Here is a 15,234-nt window from a genome sequence, read left to right on the forward strand (position 1 = left end):
AAACAAAACAAAACAAAAAAACCCACAGTTCCTGTCTCTCTTTAAAAGTTCCCTATCTTACCCATCATTTTCTCCCAGGAATTGGCCATGCCTCTGTAAAAGTAGACTTCATTGTCTATAGAAAATGTTATTTGTTTTGGTCAGGTTATAGGCACTAGATGTCAGTATTTTCTAGTTTTACGTATTGGTATGCTGTGAGATTGGTGGATTCAATAGAATAATAAACTTTGAGTGTATTGAATTTACCAGTGTATTATTCTTTAGGCTTTTAATTGTCTCTTTTAGGTAGAAGTTATGTAGTTCACTCCCTAAGTTATTTTGTACTTTGCAGAAGTTATGAGAAATACAGAGAGGATTTGTATTTCTTACCACACTTATTTAGAGTGCCAAGAAGATGGGAATGTCAATCATTTTTGATGCTACTGAATTTTACTTAATTTAAGCAAGAAAAATAATTTTATAAAAATTACAAATACTCACCAGATAGAACAGAAAGCAGTTTGAGGTTGGGTTAAAGTTAAGTTAATTACAAAATACATACCTATTGTTTAAGATATCTGAAGAGTTTTAGAATGATGAGTAGAATCCTTACCAGTCGGTGATTTAACAGTCAATGAGTAGAAATTCTATTACTACATTCAACGGTATGAATAACACTTTATGATGTTGCTTTATTTTAAGACTCAATACTGTTAATAAGACTCAATTATGTTAAAAGGTATAATTGAAGTTATAATAATCTTACATACAAGGGCTTAAAATGTACTTCTGTATCTTTTTTTATAGATTGAAACAGTCAGAGAGGAATTAAATAAACATTCAGAAGATGTAGAAAAAATAAATCAGATCTGCAAAAACTTGCAATTCCAGCTAAACAAAATGATAACCTTTGCGGAACCCCCCTTTGAGAAAGAGGCTAATATTATTGTGGACAGATGGCTTGATGTATGTGATAAGTAACTGTTAATTTTACCTAGCTATATTATTTCAATTACACTTTTGAAACTAATATTATTTAGAATAAATTGGACATAATACCACTTCTGGTAGAATAATAGCATATTGCATATGTGGCATTTACTGAAATATAAATTGAAAGTATTTATATGTATTTATATATATTTATGTGGAATTTAAAATGAACATCTTTTTTTATGCTTCTGGAATTATGATCAACTGCATTGCAATTCATGTCAATTTCAGCAAATCAGCCACTATTTTTTTCTCAGAGACATGACTATGAAGAAAAGGCCAAGCAGATAATTTTATTCATAAGTAAAATAAATTATTTGACAAGTGAAGATAAACCCACAGTGTTATTTTAAAATACTGCTCTGTCTAAAATGATATTTTTCCTATTATTTCATTACTGAGAATATTATTTTGTCTTTAATTTGTGACAGATAAATGAAAAGACAGAAAACTATTATGATAATCTGGTCAGGGCTCTAGCCTTGTGGGAAAAACTTCTTAATTTAACAAATATAATTGATGAATGGATTCAAAAAGTGCTTATAAATGTTGAAGGTCTTCAGCTGAATGACACAGAAAGAACACGGTTGCAGGTAACTGTACAGAAATAAGAAAAGTCCATTTGTAAGATGAACTTAAAGCAATATATAATGTGTGAGCTATAGGTGTCAACACTGGTGCCTTGTAGCAACCATCTCTGTGTGTGTGTGTGTGTGTGTGTGTCTCTCTCTCTCTCTCTCTCTCTCTTCCATCCCCTATGGTGGGATGGAAAAACTATTAGAGAGTCTTTCATTTCCCTGATGATTCCCTACATGGATCCTAAAATGGAAGGGGATGGTAAAGAGAAAAAGAAGCATTTATGAAGCACCAACTGTGTGCTAGGCCCTGTGTTAAGTACTTTACAACTGTTATTTCATTTGATACTAAAAGCCAGTCCCTTTTGTTCAATTCCTAAAGAACTCATCAAAGACAAATATTATGGTCATTGCATGGCCCATCTAGAAGTTCCCATGGGTAGGGTGTGGGGTTTGTTTGTTTTTTGATGGCATAAATAAAATATTCTCTTGAAAGAACATAAGAAGCCTAAAGTTTGGGCGTTAAAAGAATCCATTATCTGAGAGCATCAAGGAATCAAACTTTTGTAATACAACTTAGAATTAGGCACAAAAGTTTCTAAAGATATAATGAAGCTTTAAAAATACATCATAAAAATAAAACAATTTCTTTATCTGGATATAAATGATTCAAAAGTGGGGATGTCAACTTTCCCCTGATATATATATGCATATATGTCCATATATGTATATATTTACTTGTTTAAATTACATATATGATTAGTTAAATATTATTTTCTGTTAACACACACAAACACACACACACTACACTCCTTTGTCACCAAATACTTTGAGAAATGATTTGAGATATTTTATAAATTAAAAGTCATGATCTAATTCTTTTCTCCTTTAAAGGTACCTACCTAGGTGGTACAATGGTTAGAATGCTGGGCCTGGATACAGGAAGACCTGAGTTCAAATCTGGCCTCAGATACTTACTATATGATCCTGAGCAAGTTCCTTAACATCTACTTTCCTCAGTTTCCCCATGAATGAATTGTGTTATTATTATTGGCATTTGCTATTGCATTTTGGAAGATATGATATGAATAAAATTTAAAAGAAGGAATGTTAATACCACTATCTCTTTAAATTGTGTTTTAGGAAGAGCTAAAAATCCAAGAGCAAAACAGTGCCAAATTTGATGTGAAGTTAGTTGAAATACAAAATTTTCTTCAAATCAGTGAACCACCACTTGAGTTACAGGTAAGAGAGTTATTGTTTAAAATCATTTAAAAAATCAATTTATTTATTTATTTTTAGTTTTCAACATTCACTTCCATAAGATTTTGAGTTCCAAATTTTCTCCTCATCTCTCGCCTCCCCATACCCCAAGACAAAGTGTAAATTGATATAGGCTCAATATACATTCATATTAAACCTATTTTCACATTAGTCATGTTGCAAAGAAGAATTAGAACCAATGGGAGAAACCATGAGAAAGAAGAAACAACAACAAAAAAAGATAGAAAGTAAATAATATGCTTTGATCTGCATTCAGACTAGTTCTTTTTCTGAATGTGGACAGCATTTTTTTTCCCTTTTTTTCTTTTTAAAATTTTTAACATATTTTTTTAAAACTTTGGGTTCCAAATTTTCTCCCTTCTTCCCTCCCCACCCACCCTCATTGAAAAGGCAAGCATTTCCATACAGGTTATAGATGTGTAGTCATGCAAAACACTTCCATAGTAGTCTTATAGTGAAAAACTAAGTATATTTCCCTTCATCCTATCCTACCTCCCATTTATTCTATTCTCTCTTTTGACCCTGTCCCTCCTCAGAAGTGTTTGCTTTTGATTATCCCTTCCTCCAATCTGCCCTCCCCTCTATCAACCTCCTACTCTCCTGTCTCCTTCCCCTCTTGTTTTCCTGTAGGGTAAGATAGATTTCCATACCCCACTGTGTATGTAATTCCCTCCTTAAGTCAAATCCTATGAGAATAAGATTCACTCATTCCCTCTCACCTTCTCCCATTTCCCCTCCACTGTAAAAGCCTTTCCTTGTCTGTTTCATGTGAGATATTTTACCTCATTCTACTTCTCCCTTTCTCCTTCTCTTACCCCTTAACTTTATTTTCCAGATATCACCCCTTCATATTCAACTCACCCTGTGCCCTCTATCTATCTATACATACATACACATAATTTTTTTCCCTCCCACTACCCTAATATTGACAAAGGACTCATGAGTTACAAATATCATCTTTCCCTGCAGGACTGTAAACAGTTCAACCTTATGTCTTAAGTCTCTTATGATTTCTCTTTCCTATTTACCTCTTCCATGTTTCACTTGAGTCTTGTATTTGAAGGTAAAATTTTCTATTCAACTCTGGTCTTTCCCACAGAAATATTTGAAAGTCCCCTATTTCATTGAATGACCATTTTTTACCCTGAAGGATTATACTCAGTTTTGCTGGGTAGGTGATTCTAGGTTGTAGTTCTATCTCCTTTGCCCTCCAGAATATCATACTTCATGCCCTCCGGACCCTTACTGTAGAAGCTGCTGAATCTTGTTTTATCCTGATTGTGTTTCCACAATACTTGAATTGTTTCCTTCTGGCTGCTTGTAATATTTTCTCCTTGACCTATGAATCCTGGAATTTGACTACAACATTCCCAGGAGTTTTCCTTTGGTGATCTCTTTCAGGTGGTGATTGGTGGATTCTTTCAATTTCTATTTTGCCCTCTGGTTCTAAAATATCAGGGCAGTTTTCTTTGATAATTTCTTGAAAGATGATGTCTAGGCTCTTTTTTTGATCATGGTTTTCTATGGTCTTTGAGTACTCTTTTCTGTTTTGCAACTGTGGGGAGGATTTCCTCTCTATAGCTACTATAAGCTCCACCACACCAGCACTCCTCCTTGCCCCAGGACCACCACCCAGAACTGTGACCCAGATCCAAGCAAGGGCAAAGCAAGAGGATCCTGCACCAGCAGAGAGATCCCTGCAATACCCCTCTGATCAGCCACTTGATTCCCCATCAGTCTGTGGGCCGCGGCTCAGGAGGCAGCCACCGCCCTGAGGCCATGTTTGGGACTTGCAGCTGAGACCTAGCTCCTCTCTCTCACCACAGTCACAGACTTTTCCCACTGACCTTCCAAGTTGTCTTTGGCATTCATGAGTTGAGAAGTCTGGAAACCGCCACAGCTGCCCGCAATTCAGTCCTCTGAGGCATGCTCCAGGTTTGCTGCGACCTGTGCTCCCACGCTGGATTGCACTCCTCTCCCCACCTGGAGTAATACACCTTTCTGATCAACCATCCAACCTGTCTTTGGCTGGAAATTTGTTTCACTCTGTCTTTTTGTGGGTTCTGATGCTTTAGAACTTGTTTAGAGCCATTTTTTATAGGTATTTGGAGGAGTTTGGGGGTGAGCTCAAGCAAGTCACTGATTTTACTCTGCCATCTTGACTCCGCCCCCTGTGGACAGCATTTTCCATCATGAGTCTTTTGGAGTTGTCTTCGATCCTTGCAATGTAAAGAAGGGACAAGTCTATTGAAGTTGGTCATCATACAATGTGGCTGTTATTGTGTGCAGAGTTCTCCTGGTTCTGTTTATTTCACTCAGCGAAAGTTTATATAAGTCTTTCCAGGTTTTTCTGAAGTCTGCCTGCTCCTCATTTCTTATAGCACAAGAATATTCCATTATATTCATATACCACAACTTATTCAGCCATTCCTCAACTGATGGGCATCCCCTCAATTTCCAATGCTTTGCCACCACAAAAAGACCTGCAAAATATTTTTGTACATGTGGGTCCTTTTCCCATTTATATGATCCTTTTGGGATACAGCCCTAGAAGTGGTATTGCTGGGTCAAAGGGTATGCACAGTTTTATAGCCCTTTGTGCATAGTTCAAAACTGCTCTCCAGAATGATTGGATCAGTTCACAACTCCACCAACAATGTGTTAGTGTTCCAATTTTCCCACATCTTCTCTGGCATTTATCATTTCCCTGTTTTGTCATGTTAGCTAATCTGACAGGTCTGGTGTGGCACCTCAGAGTCATTTTGATTTGCATTTCTTTAATCACTAGTGATTTAGAGTATTTTTTTTTTCACTTGACTATAGATAACTTCAATTTCTTCCTCTGAAAACTGCCTGTTCATATCCTTTGACCATTGATCAATTGGGGAATGACTTGTATTCTTAAAAAATTGACACAGTTCTCTATATATTTTAGAAATGAAGCCTTTATCAGAGACACTGGTTGTAAAAATTCTTTCCCAGTTTTCTGCTTTCCTCCTAATCTTAGTTGCATTGACTTTGTGCACAAACTTTTCAATTTAATGTAATCAAAATTATCCATTTTGTATTTCATAATGTTCTCTATCTCTTGTTTGGTCACAAATTCTTCCCTTCTCCATGAATCTGACAGGTAAACTATTCCTTGCTCTCCCAGTTTGCTTATAGTATCAGCCTTTATATCTAAATCATGTACCCATTTTGACTTTATCTTGGTATAGGGTGTAAGATGCTGGTCTATGCCTAGTTTCTGCCATACTCTTTTCTAGTTTTCCCAGCAGTTTTTGTCAAATAGTGAGTTCTTTTTTTTTTTTAGGCAATTGAGGTTAAGTGACTTGCCCAGGGTCACACAGCTAGTAAGTGTCAAGTGTCTGGTCTGAGACCAGATTTGAACTCAGGTCCTCCTGACTTCAGGGCTGGTGCTCTATCTACTGTACCACCTAGCTGCCCCTAAATAGTGAGTTCTTATCCCAGAAATTGGAGTCTTTGGGATTATCAAACAGTTGATTACTATAGTCATTGACTACCGTGCCTTGTATACCTAACCTATTCCACTGATCCACCACTCTATTTCTTAGCCAGTACCAAGTAGTTATGATGATTGCTGCTTTATAATACAATTTAAAATCTGGTATGGCTAGGCCACCTTCCCTTGCATTTATTTTCATTTATTCCCTTAATATTCTGGACCTTTTGTTCTTCCAGATGAATTTTGTTATTTTTTCTAGCTCTATAAAATAATTTTTGGCAGTTTGGTTGGTATGGCACTGAATAAATAAATTAATATAGGTAGAATTGCAATTTTTATTATATTAGCTCAGCCTACCCACAAACAAGTGATGTTTTCCCAATTATTTAGATCTATTTGTGTGAAAAGTATTTTGTAATTGTGTTCATATAGTTTCTGGGTTTGTTTTGGCTGGTGGACTCCCAAATATTTTATAATTTCTACAGTAACTTCAAATGGAATTTCTCTTTCTATCTCTTGCTGTTGGGCTTTGTTAGTAATATATAGAAATGCTGATGGTTTATGTGGGTTAGAAGTATTATACATGTGTCTGCTATATCACTATTTATAAACTCTTGCTTATAATCTATTTTCTCCTTATACAAAAATAACATAATTTGGAATTATTTTAATTTGCCTCTTTTCAGGTGATCACAAAATGTTACAAATGGTTTCAAAATAATTATGTTCTCTTTGATCAAATACATTATTTTTGTGATTATACTTTTTTATTCTTAAGTCAGGAATTTTTTTCAGTGGTTCTTTTGTGGAGGGAGAATTGATATTATGACATAATAATTTTATAACATTAATAGTTAACATTTGCATAATGCTTATATAAGTTTTGCAGTATTTATATCATTGAATTCTCACAGCAGACCTATGAGGTAGGCACTACAGATATTATTATTATATCTCCATCTTACATTTTCCCTTGATAATTTAGGTAACTTGCCCTAAATATCTCCAGGCTCCAAATCCATTTCCCTTTTCATTACTCTTTTCAGAGGCTGCTAGGTGGTGCAATGGATACAGTGCTGAAGCCAATAAAATCTAAGTACAAATCCTTCCTCAGACAGTAGCTGTGTGATCTTGGACAGCTCACTTAACCTCTTCCTGCCTTAGTTGCTCATCTGTAAAATGAGGATAATAATAGTAGCCACCTCCAAAGTTTGTTGTGAATCTCAAATGAGATAATATTTATGAAGCACTTTGCAAACTTTAAAGGATTATGTAAATGCTAGCTATTATTATTACATCATTTTTTAAATTTAAAATAAAATATGTACAGGTGGTGCTTGGAGGTTTACCAAGTATTTTTCTCAAAACAATACCATAAGGTAGCATAAATATTTTTTATTTTATAAGTTATTATATGTATAATATATCACTATATTAAATATATAACATTAATACTTATCTATAGTAAATAATAATGTACATATAAACCAATAATTTATTAATAATTATAATATTATAAATATTATAAATTCCAAAAAGTGAGGCTGGGAGAGAAGTGATCTATCCATGATCATGCTGGTCTCTTCCTCACTCCAACTGCACTGTTGCAGTTTCTCTACACTACAATGCTTCTCAGCTATCTCCATAGATGGCTGTGTAAAGGCTCTCCCAGGATTCTCTCTACCCTCTAACTTCCATAGAATTTCTAGTTGGAGAAAAAATTAGTTTGATCCATTTGGTTTTCTAGTTTGTCAAGAAAAATCTTTATAATTATAATTTGTCCAACTGAGAATATTGATGAAGTTATCACAGGTATCCAGATAAAATGTATTTTTAAGTAAATGTTTCATAGATACAGAAGAATTGAAATTAGCTGCTCAGAAAAAGAAAAGGTTAGGATGTTACTTTCAGATTTTTTTTTCTTTTTAAAGGATATCATTTTGAGTGGCTGTATCTGTGAAAGAGAAAAATTGAGACTTGGGGGGTAATAAGATCTAATTTTGAAGAAGCATTTAAATCACTTCATAATGATAGTCTCAATTCGTTCCATAATAATGCCATTGTCAGGGAATTTATGTGCAAAAAATACTTTATATTACTTGATGTTTTTTCCTAATTTCAGGTCATCAAGTCATCTCTTTTGAACAGAATGGAAAAAATAAAAATGCATTTAATGGATAAATCCAACCTGAGTAAACTCAATGGCAGTACAGCTGAGCTAAAAGAGGACCTTGACCAGGCCAAGACACAGATTGGAATGACTGAATCTCTCTTAAAAGCCCTGTCTCCTTCTGACAGTTTGGAGATCTTTACAAAATTGGAGGTACTGTCAACTTTAACTCTCCTGTAATTCAGATTCATTTTCACAGTTAGTCCTAGTCTATTTAGATTAATTAAAATTGATGGGAGGGAAATAGTAAAGGTTATTGGAAAGATTAAAAAATATTTCATGCATATGGAGTACTTTTACCTTCACATTGTTTTACAGATGTTAACTAATTATTGCATCTTAAATTTCCTCACTTTTAGATATTTTCCAGCATAGAGAAAGCAATTCAACAACTCTTTTAAAAAGCAATTGAAATTTATATTGTTTTGCATATATTGAGCTTTTTCTAAGATCTATCAATGAACAAATGAGTGAATTAATGAATGGTAAATCATTTCTTAAGTACTTGCTATGTCCTAGGCATTGTGCTTCGCATTGGGGATATAAGTACAAAAGGGAAACCTTCCCCACATCCCTTTTATAGTTTCTTTTTATATGTTGTATTCCCTCATTAGAGCTCCTTGAGGGTAAGAACTATCTTATGCCTATCCTGGTATCCCTAGTGCTTGGTACAGTGCCTGGTACAACAGTAGGTTTGACTGAAATCATCCTTACACTTAAGTAGCTTATGTTTGAAAAGAGAGAGACAAAATATACAGGAAAAGTGTGAAAAGAAAGGAGTCTGGATCTAGATAGATGGCAAATTGACCCATAAGGCATAACCACAGCTTTTCCAGAATCAGTGATAGTATTGGTTTAATTGCTATATTCAGAGCAAAGGGAAAGGTAGAAGGATGGCATAGGATTTGGCTGTCTGGATAGGATATGAAACATGAGCTGGTCTGGGACCTGGTGGATACAATGGGCTAGACCAGTTTACATTTACTTATTTATCAATCTTACAGCTCAGCCACAGGGCACATGTTCCAAAACTAAGGGGATTAACTTCTCAAGGACTAAGGATATGATTTCTGGAAGTCTAGCCTGAAGGGCACTGTCCCAGGTGGGCACTGGAAATTGAAGACACATGGCAAAGTAGCCTAGGTGGATGACTGGATGGAGTGTGAAGCCTAGTCTGAGATCTATCTGTCTGTCTTTCTATCTGTCTTTCTAGGAGATACAGCAGCAAATTCTCCAGCAAAAGCATAATATGACACTTCTTGAGACTCAGATAGGTTGTCTGACTCCTGAACTCTCTGAACTGAAGAAGCAGTATGAAAGCATCAATGATTTGTTTAGTACTAAGAAACGTACTTGGCAAGATCACTTTTCCAATCTATTGAATGGTAAGCACAACAGTAATAATGAGCTAACATGTAATGCTTTAAGGTTTTCAAAGCACTCTAATTCACATATTACCTCTTTTGATACTTATTCTTGCTTGGTTGTATCTGACTCTTCATGACCCTATTTGGGGTTTCCTTGGCAAAGATACTGGAGTGGTTTACCACTTCCTTTTCCAGCTCATTTTACAGATGAGGAAACTGAGGCAAATAGGGTTAAATGACTTGCCCAGGGTCACACAGCTAGAAAGTGTCTGAGGCCAGATTTGAACTCATGAAGAGGAGTCTTCCTGATTCTAAGACCAGTGCTCTATCCATTGTTCCACCCCAGCTGCACATATGATGCTTAGAATAACATTTTACACATAAAGAAATTGAGGTTAAGGGCCATTAAGTGACTTGTCCAAGGTCACACAGGAAATATCCGAGGCCAGATTAAAAAATGAGATATTTCTGACTCCAAGTCCTGCCCTCTAACTGTACCACCCAGCTACCCAGATGTTTAACAAAGTCTTACTCAGCTTTGGTATATCTTAATTTATGTCTGATAATCTGAATGGAAGGTCTAATTAAAGGTTCATCTTTAAAGGGAGTCATCCAAGAAGCCTGGGTCTGAATTTATCATTTTGGTCTTTAGGGAAAATTTGAGAATAATTGCTTAGTAGTTGGGGTTTTAGTTCTGGTTCAATATTTAACTAGCAGTGTGACCTTGAACAAATCACTTACTTGCATGAAGCTACTATATCCTCAGAGGCAGCTAGGTGGAGCAGTGGTTAAAGCGTGGAACCTGATGTCAGGAAGACCTGAGTTCAGATGTGACCTGAGACACTTTCAAGTTGTGTGACCCTGGGTCAGTCACATAGTCCTGCTTGCCTCAGTTTCCTCATGTATAAAATGAGCTGGAGAAGGAAATGGCAAACCACTCCAATATCTTTGCCAAGAAAACCTAAAAAAGGGGGTCACAAAGAGTCAGACACAACTAAACAACAATACTATATCTTCATCTCTAAAATGAAAAAGTTGTACTAGATAATTACTCTAAGGATTCTTCCAGATGTAATTCTCTGGCTTTTTAGACATATAGCATGACCTTCCCATTCAATGAGATTAGGGTTATGGTGTTTGAAGCCCAAATGTACGTAAAGTTGTGTTCAGTGGGTCTTACAGTTTGTCTTATGATCCCACTTTGGGGATGAGGTTTTGGTTCAGATGGAATCAGTAAGGATATTGGTAGAGAAAGGTCAAGATAAGAACTATATGTACATGTGGATCCATTGGTATAAGGAATTCCAAGTGAAGAAACTCCCTCACCAAGGGTCCCCAAATGTTCTCTATCCTCAGTTTTCAACAAATAAGTTTAAGAAGCATTTATGAAGTGCCCACTGCTTGCAAAATATTGTGCTCACTGCTCAGGATGATACAAAATTTATATAAGATGTTGTAAAGTGTCATTGTATTTGGAATTTTCCATATAACTGTTTTAATCTCATATCCAACTGAACTCCTTAGAAAAATCTGGGCTTATTGTAGCTCACGGGAGATAAAAACATATGTAGATACTTATAAAACATAATAATGCATTATGAGTATATAGAATCCTTTGTCAATTGCCATTTGCACCATTAGCCTGGGAAGCATGATTCAGAGTCGTTCATGTTAACAAGTAATATTACTTAATTCTTTTTGTATTATATATATGTATATATAATTTTTAAATGCCCTTTTGCAGATCAGTGCAAAAATTTTGATGATGAGTTCAACAACATTCAGCTGTCCCTTAAGGAGTGTTTTGAACCACCAGAAACTAAAAAGAGTGTGGAAGAAAAGCTCCAGAAACTTAATGTAAGACATGAATCTGTTTAAATAGTTTTCAGGGTTTTTTTTGTTTGTTTCTTGTTTGCTGGTTGTTTGTGGGGTTTTTCTTTTGGTGGAAAATGATGGAGGCCTGATTTTTAAGGTATAAACAGATAGGGATAGGGAATATGATAGCTTCTTCAACCTGCTAAACAAAAAAGTTTAAAGAAAATCCCCAGTCACTCTGTCAGAATAAGACTAGCAGTAATGGTCCAAAGTCCCTTTTCCCTCTGGCAGGGGGTTTGCATATCAGCTAGTTACTAATTTCTCCTTGCATCTCCCCAGCATGAGTTAGCGCCAGTCCTGAACCTTGACCCTAGGTCCAAGACCTCTGGCCTTAGCCCCCCAACACCTGGTCTTATTTGACCCAGATAAGAACCTTAGAAGAACCCATCCCTCTTCCCCTACATTGGGCACCTAACTCTATTCAGGCCCCCAGTGGACTTCCCTGAGTGTGTCCATCTTCCCCAATTGCCCTTATACTGCGTGAGTATCTCCACCCTCAATAAAGCTCCCTTCTTGTACTACATTTGGGGTTTGTCCAGTGCTGTACCTCCTACCATACTAGTTCTCTTCTGACAAGCATGAGCTGTCATCCAAGGCTGTGATTAGTGGTTTAGTAGACATACCTAATTAACAAGTTTATTAACAAGGGAATGTAGAGAGCAAGGGCTGAATCAGGAACCGTGTGCCTTGATTGCTACTACCCTACTTCCTGACAAAAGAACTGAATGCCCCTTGGCATTTTAAGTGGCACATAAGGAAGATTGCTGCCTTCCCCTGTATAGAACTTTGCTATGCCATACCTCCCTGGTTTGTATTAAGGTGGTAGGCTGGTGTTGGTTTCTAGTCAATCAATCAACAAGCACCTGTTCTGTATTAGGCATTGTGCTAGGTGCTAGGGATAGAAGTATGAAGAGTTAAAAAAAATCCTGTGCACAATTAGCCTATATTCTAATGTTTTGACAGTTTGGTTCTATCAATTTTTCCACAAAAGGTATTTCACTCTAGTCCCCCCCTCTCCTCCTCTGCCCCAGATAACCAAATATAGATGCATGGAAGTATCTGATTTGCTGCCTACAGGTACAAATAAATGTCTGAAGCCTCTCTGTAAATGTCATGAGTTACAATTTCAATTTGGTTTTGATTGGTTTGTTGGGTATGTTAAGATATTTCAGGATTTAAAAATAAGGGTACTTGATATAAGCCCTAAATTTACTCTTATCCCTTTGAAAGAAGATGCTCCTGAATCTGTTGTCATATCCCAATGCCCGTGGCCATTTTTCTACCCTGATAGTTTTATTAATCTTTTTTAAAAAAGCAGTTGAAAAATTATTTTAGACAGTAAGGATAAAGTTACAAAAACACACAATGTTGTCAACTTGTGATTTTCCTTGGGTAGATTGGCTGTATTGCCTTTTACCTTTGGCAAATAATGCTTTCATGTTTCTTGAGAGCACTTGAGGTCCTCAGCTTAATTATCTGCCTCAGTAATATCTTACTTGTGTGCTTATTTTATTGCAGTAATCTCTTTTAGTTTATGCAATGGCATGTCATCTGCACCTCAACACTTGAAATCCAAGCACTTGACCACAATACCTGCTCTAGGGAAAGTTTAATAGAAAAGAGCATTGCTTAGATTCACACAGTGAGATGTTTTACAGAAATGCATACCCATTTTGAAATATCAACACTCCCATGTCTAAGTAGAAGTGTCATTTTGATCATTCACCATTTTGGATTCTTAGCATCTCTACAGTACTCTGCTATGTAGAAAATCAAGAATTATCATTGTAACATAGTAGCATATTTGATCCCATCCATAGACTAGTCAAGGAATAAGGACTTGCCAAGAGAAAGAAAGTAAAAGGAATAAATGCTTAAGTTGTGTTTCTCTCTCTCTCTCTCTGTCTCTCTCTCTCTCTCTCTCTTACTTTGTGCCTTTATTAAGGATTTCCTAACCTTTGAGGGAAGAAGCAAGGACATACAACAAGTAGAAACTGCACTGAATAATGTAAAAAGGCATCTGCCCAAGGCAAGTGTTGAACAACTGAGTAACTGGATCATGACTCAGGAATTGGAACTACAGAAAATGAAGTTCACATGTCAGACACAAGCCAACGGACTTCGTGATTGCTTACAACAGTTACTTAGGTAGTAAAAGAAGTGTATTTCTATATGTATATGTTATGATTACATAAGTAATAAATTATTTAATCATTCTCATATAGATATTATTTTACAACATAATGATCCACAGGGGCAACAGATGTGGTATGGAGACCACATGACAGATAAAAGAAATCCTTTTAACCTGGGGTTGATTCTGGGGTGATTTGGAAATTCCCCCACCATTTTAATGAAGTAATCCACATCCTGAGAGGCTGGCATCAGGCCAAACCTTTTGAAGATTCATAGCTGTCCATATTCACCAAGCAACTCATATTTGTTAACTCAGTGCACTCTCCATTGTTACCTTATGTTGTGAATATATGGCAAATACAGCCATCATAGCTGTCAATGCTGATTTTTATTAAAATGATATTGAATGAGGTGTTGCTCTTTCCTCCCATTATTTTTCCTCTCATTTCTTTTAAAAAGAAGTTATTGAAATTTCATTCCTGTCCTTTTATAATATGTCTATTTAATGCTAATTGTTTTAATACAGTAGAACATGGCTCATCATTACTCGGGTTCTAATAGGCTTCAAAGTAAAATAGTGTCTTCCCTAAAGTCCAACTACTACTTAGAGGAAGTCATAGCTTAGCCATGAGGTTGGTACCATGCCAACATTTAGAAGGAGGTTCCCACTGTATTTGCAATTCTAGCACTGTAGATACGATGCACTTTTTATTTCAGGCTTCAGGATGACTATATAAGCTTGAATAAATGGCTAATGAATCAAGAAGAAAAATGGAAAGATACTGGAGTAGAAAACAAGTGTAATTTTTTCTTCCAAGCATTAACTAGAAAAAGGTAACCCTAAATTTTTATCAAATATCTTGCCTGAAAAAATTAAATTCCTCCGTGATATAGAAGATATTGTAAAACTTTATTTTTTGTGTTTGAAATTTTCCAGGCAACTATTTGAATCTTTTGCTCAGTTGAACAACTCATTGAAGAAATTTGGACTTATTAGAGAAGAAATAGTGATAGAGTCAACTCATTTGGTTGAGGAATATGAGACATTTTTAACACAAGTATGTGAAGTAGGAGATCATCAGCCACCTCCTCCTGAAGACCAGAACTTTGAAGATCTTGTACATGATGTATTTGCTTGGATAATGGGGATTAAAGAGTCACTCATGGTTTTGAATTCAACTGAAGGCAAAATGCCCCTTGAAGAAAGGATCCAAAAAATAAAGGTACTACAATTAGCTAGGAGCTTTGAAAGCTCTTAGGGAATTCACATTTGAAGTAGTTTTACAGGAGAGCTCTGAAAAAATGATTAAAGTGGTTGCAAAATAGTCTTTGAGGGAAGGTTAAAGAAATTGATATCATTAAGCCTGTAGAGTAGAAGACCATAAAGTG

The 15,234-nt window shown here is 35.8% G+C and overlaps 1 protein-coding gene across 6 annotated transcripts in view; it reads left to right on the forward strand.

Moving 5' to 3' along the window:
- SYNE2 (spectrin repeat containing nuclear envelope protein 2) overlaps positions 1–15,234 on the forward strand; it is a 415,658-nt gene that overhangs the window by 164,484 nt on the left and 235,940 nt on the right. For all 6 annotated transcript variants that reach the window (XM_027842877.1, XM_027842872.1, XM_027842874.1 and 3 more), the window contains 9 exons: positions 787–945; positions 1,404–1,565; positions 2,691–2,792; positions 8,420–8,620; positions 9,681–9,852; positions 11,579–11,691; positions 13,655–13,857; positions 14,563–14,679; positions 14,783–15,068. In XM_027842877.1, the coding sequence (XP_027698678.1) occupies positions 787–945; positions 1,404–1,565; positions 2,691–2,792; positions 8,420–8,620; positions 9,681–9,852; positions 11,579–11,691; positions 13,655–13,857; positions 14,563–14,679; positions 14,783–15,068 (1,515 nt within the window). The remainder of the gene's footprint in view (positions 1–786; positions 946–1,403; positions 1,566–2,690; positions 2,793–8,419; positions 8,621–9,680; positions 9,853–11,578; positions 11,692–13,654; positions 13,858–14,562; positions 14,680–14,782; positions 15,069–15,234) is intronic.

This window comes from Vombatus ursinus, unplaced genomic scaffold, assembly GCF_900497805.2.
Source record: "Vombatus ursinus unplaced genomic scaffold, bare-nosed wombat genome assembly UNPS02014893.1, whole genome shotgun sequence".
NCBI lineage: Eukaryota > Metazoa > Chordata > Mammalia > Diprotodontia > Vombatidae > Vombatus > Vombatus ursinus.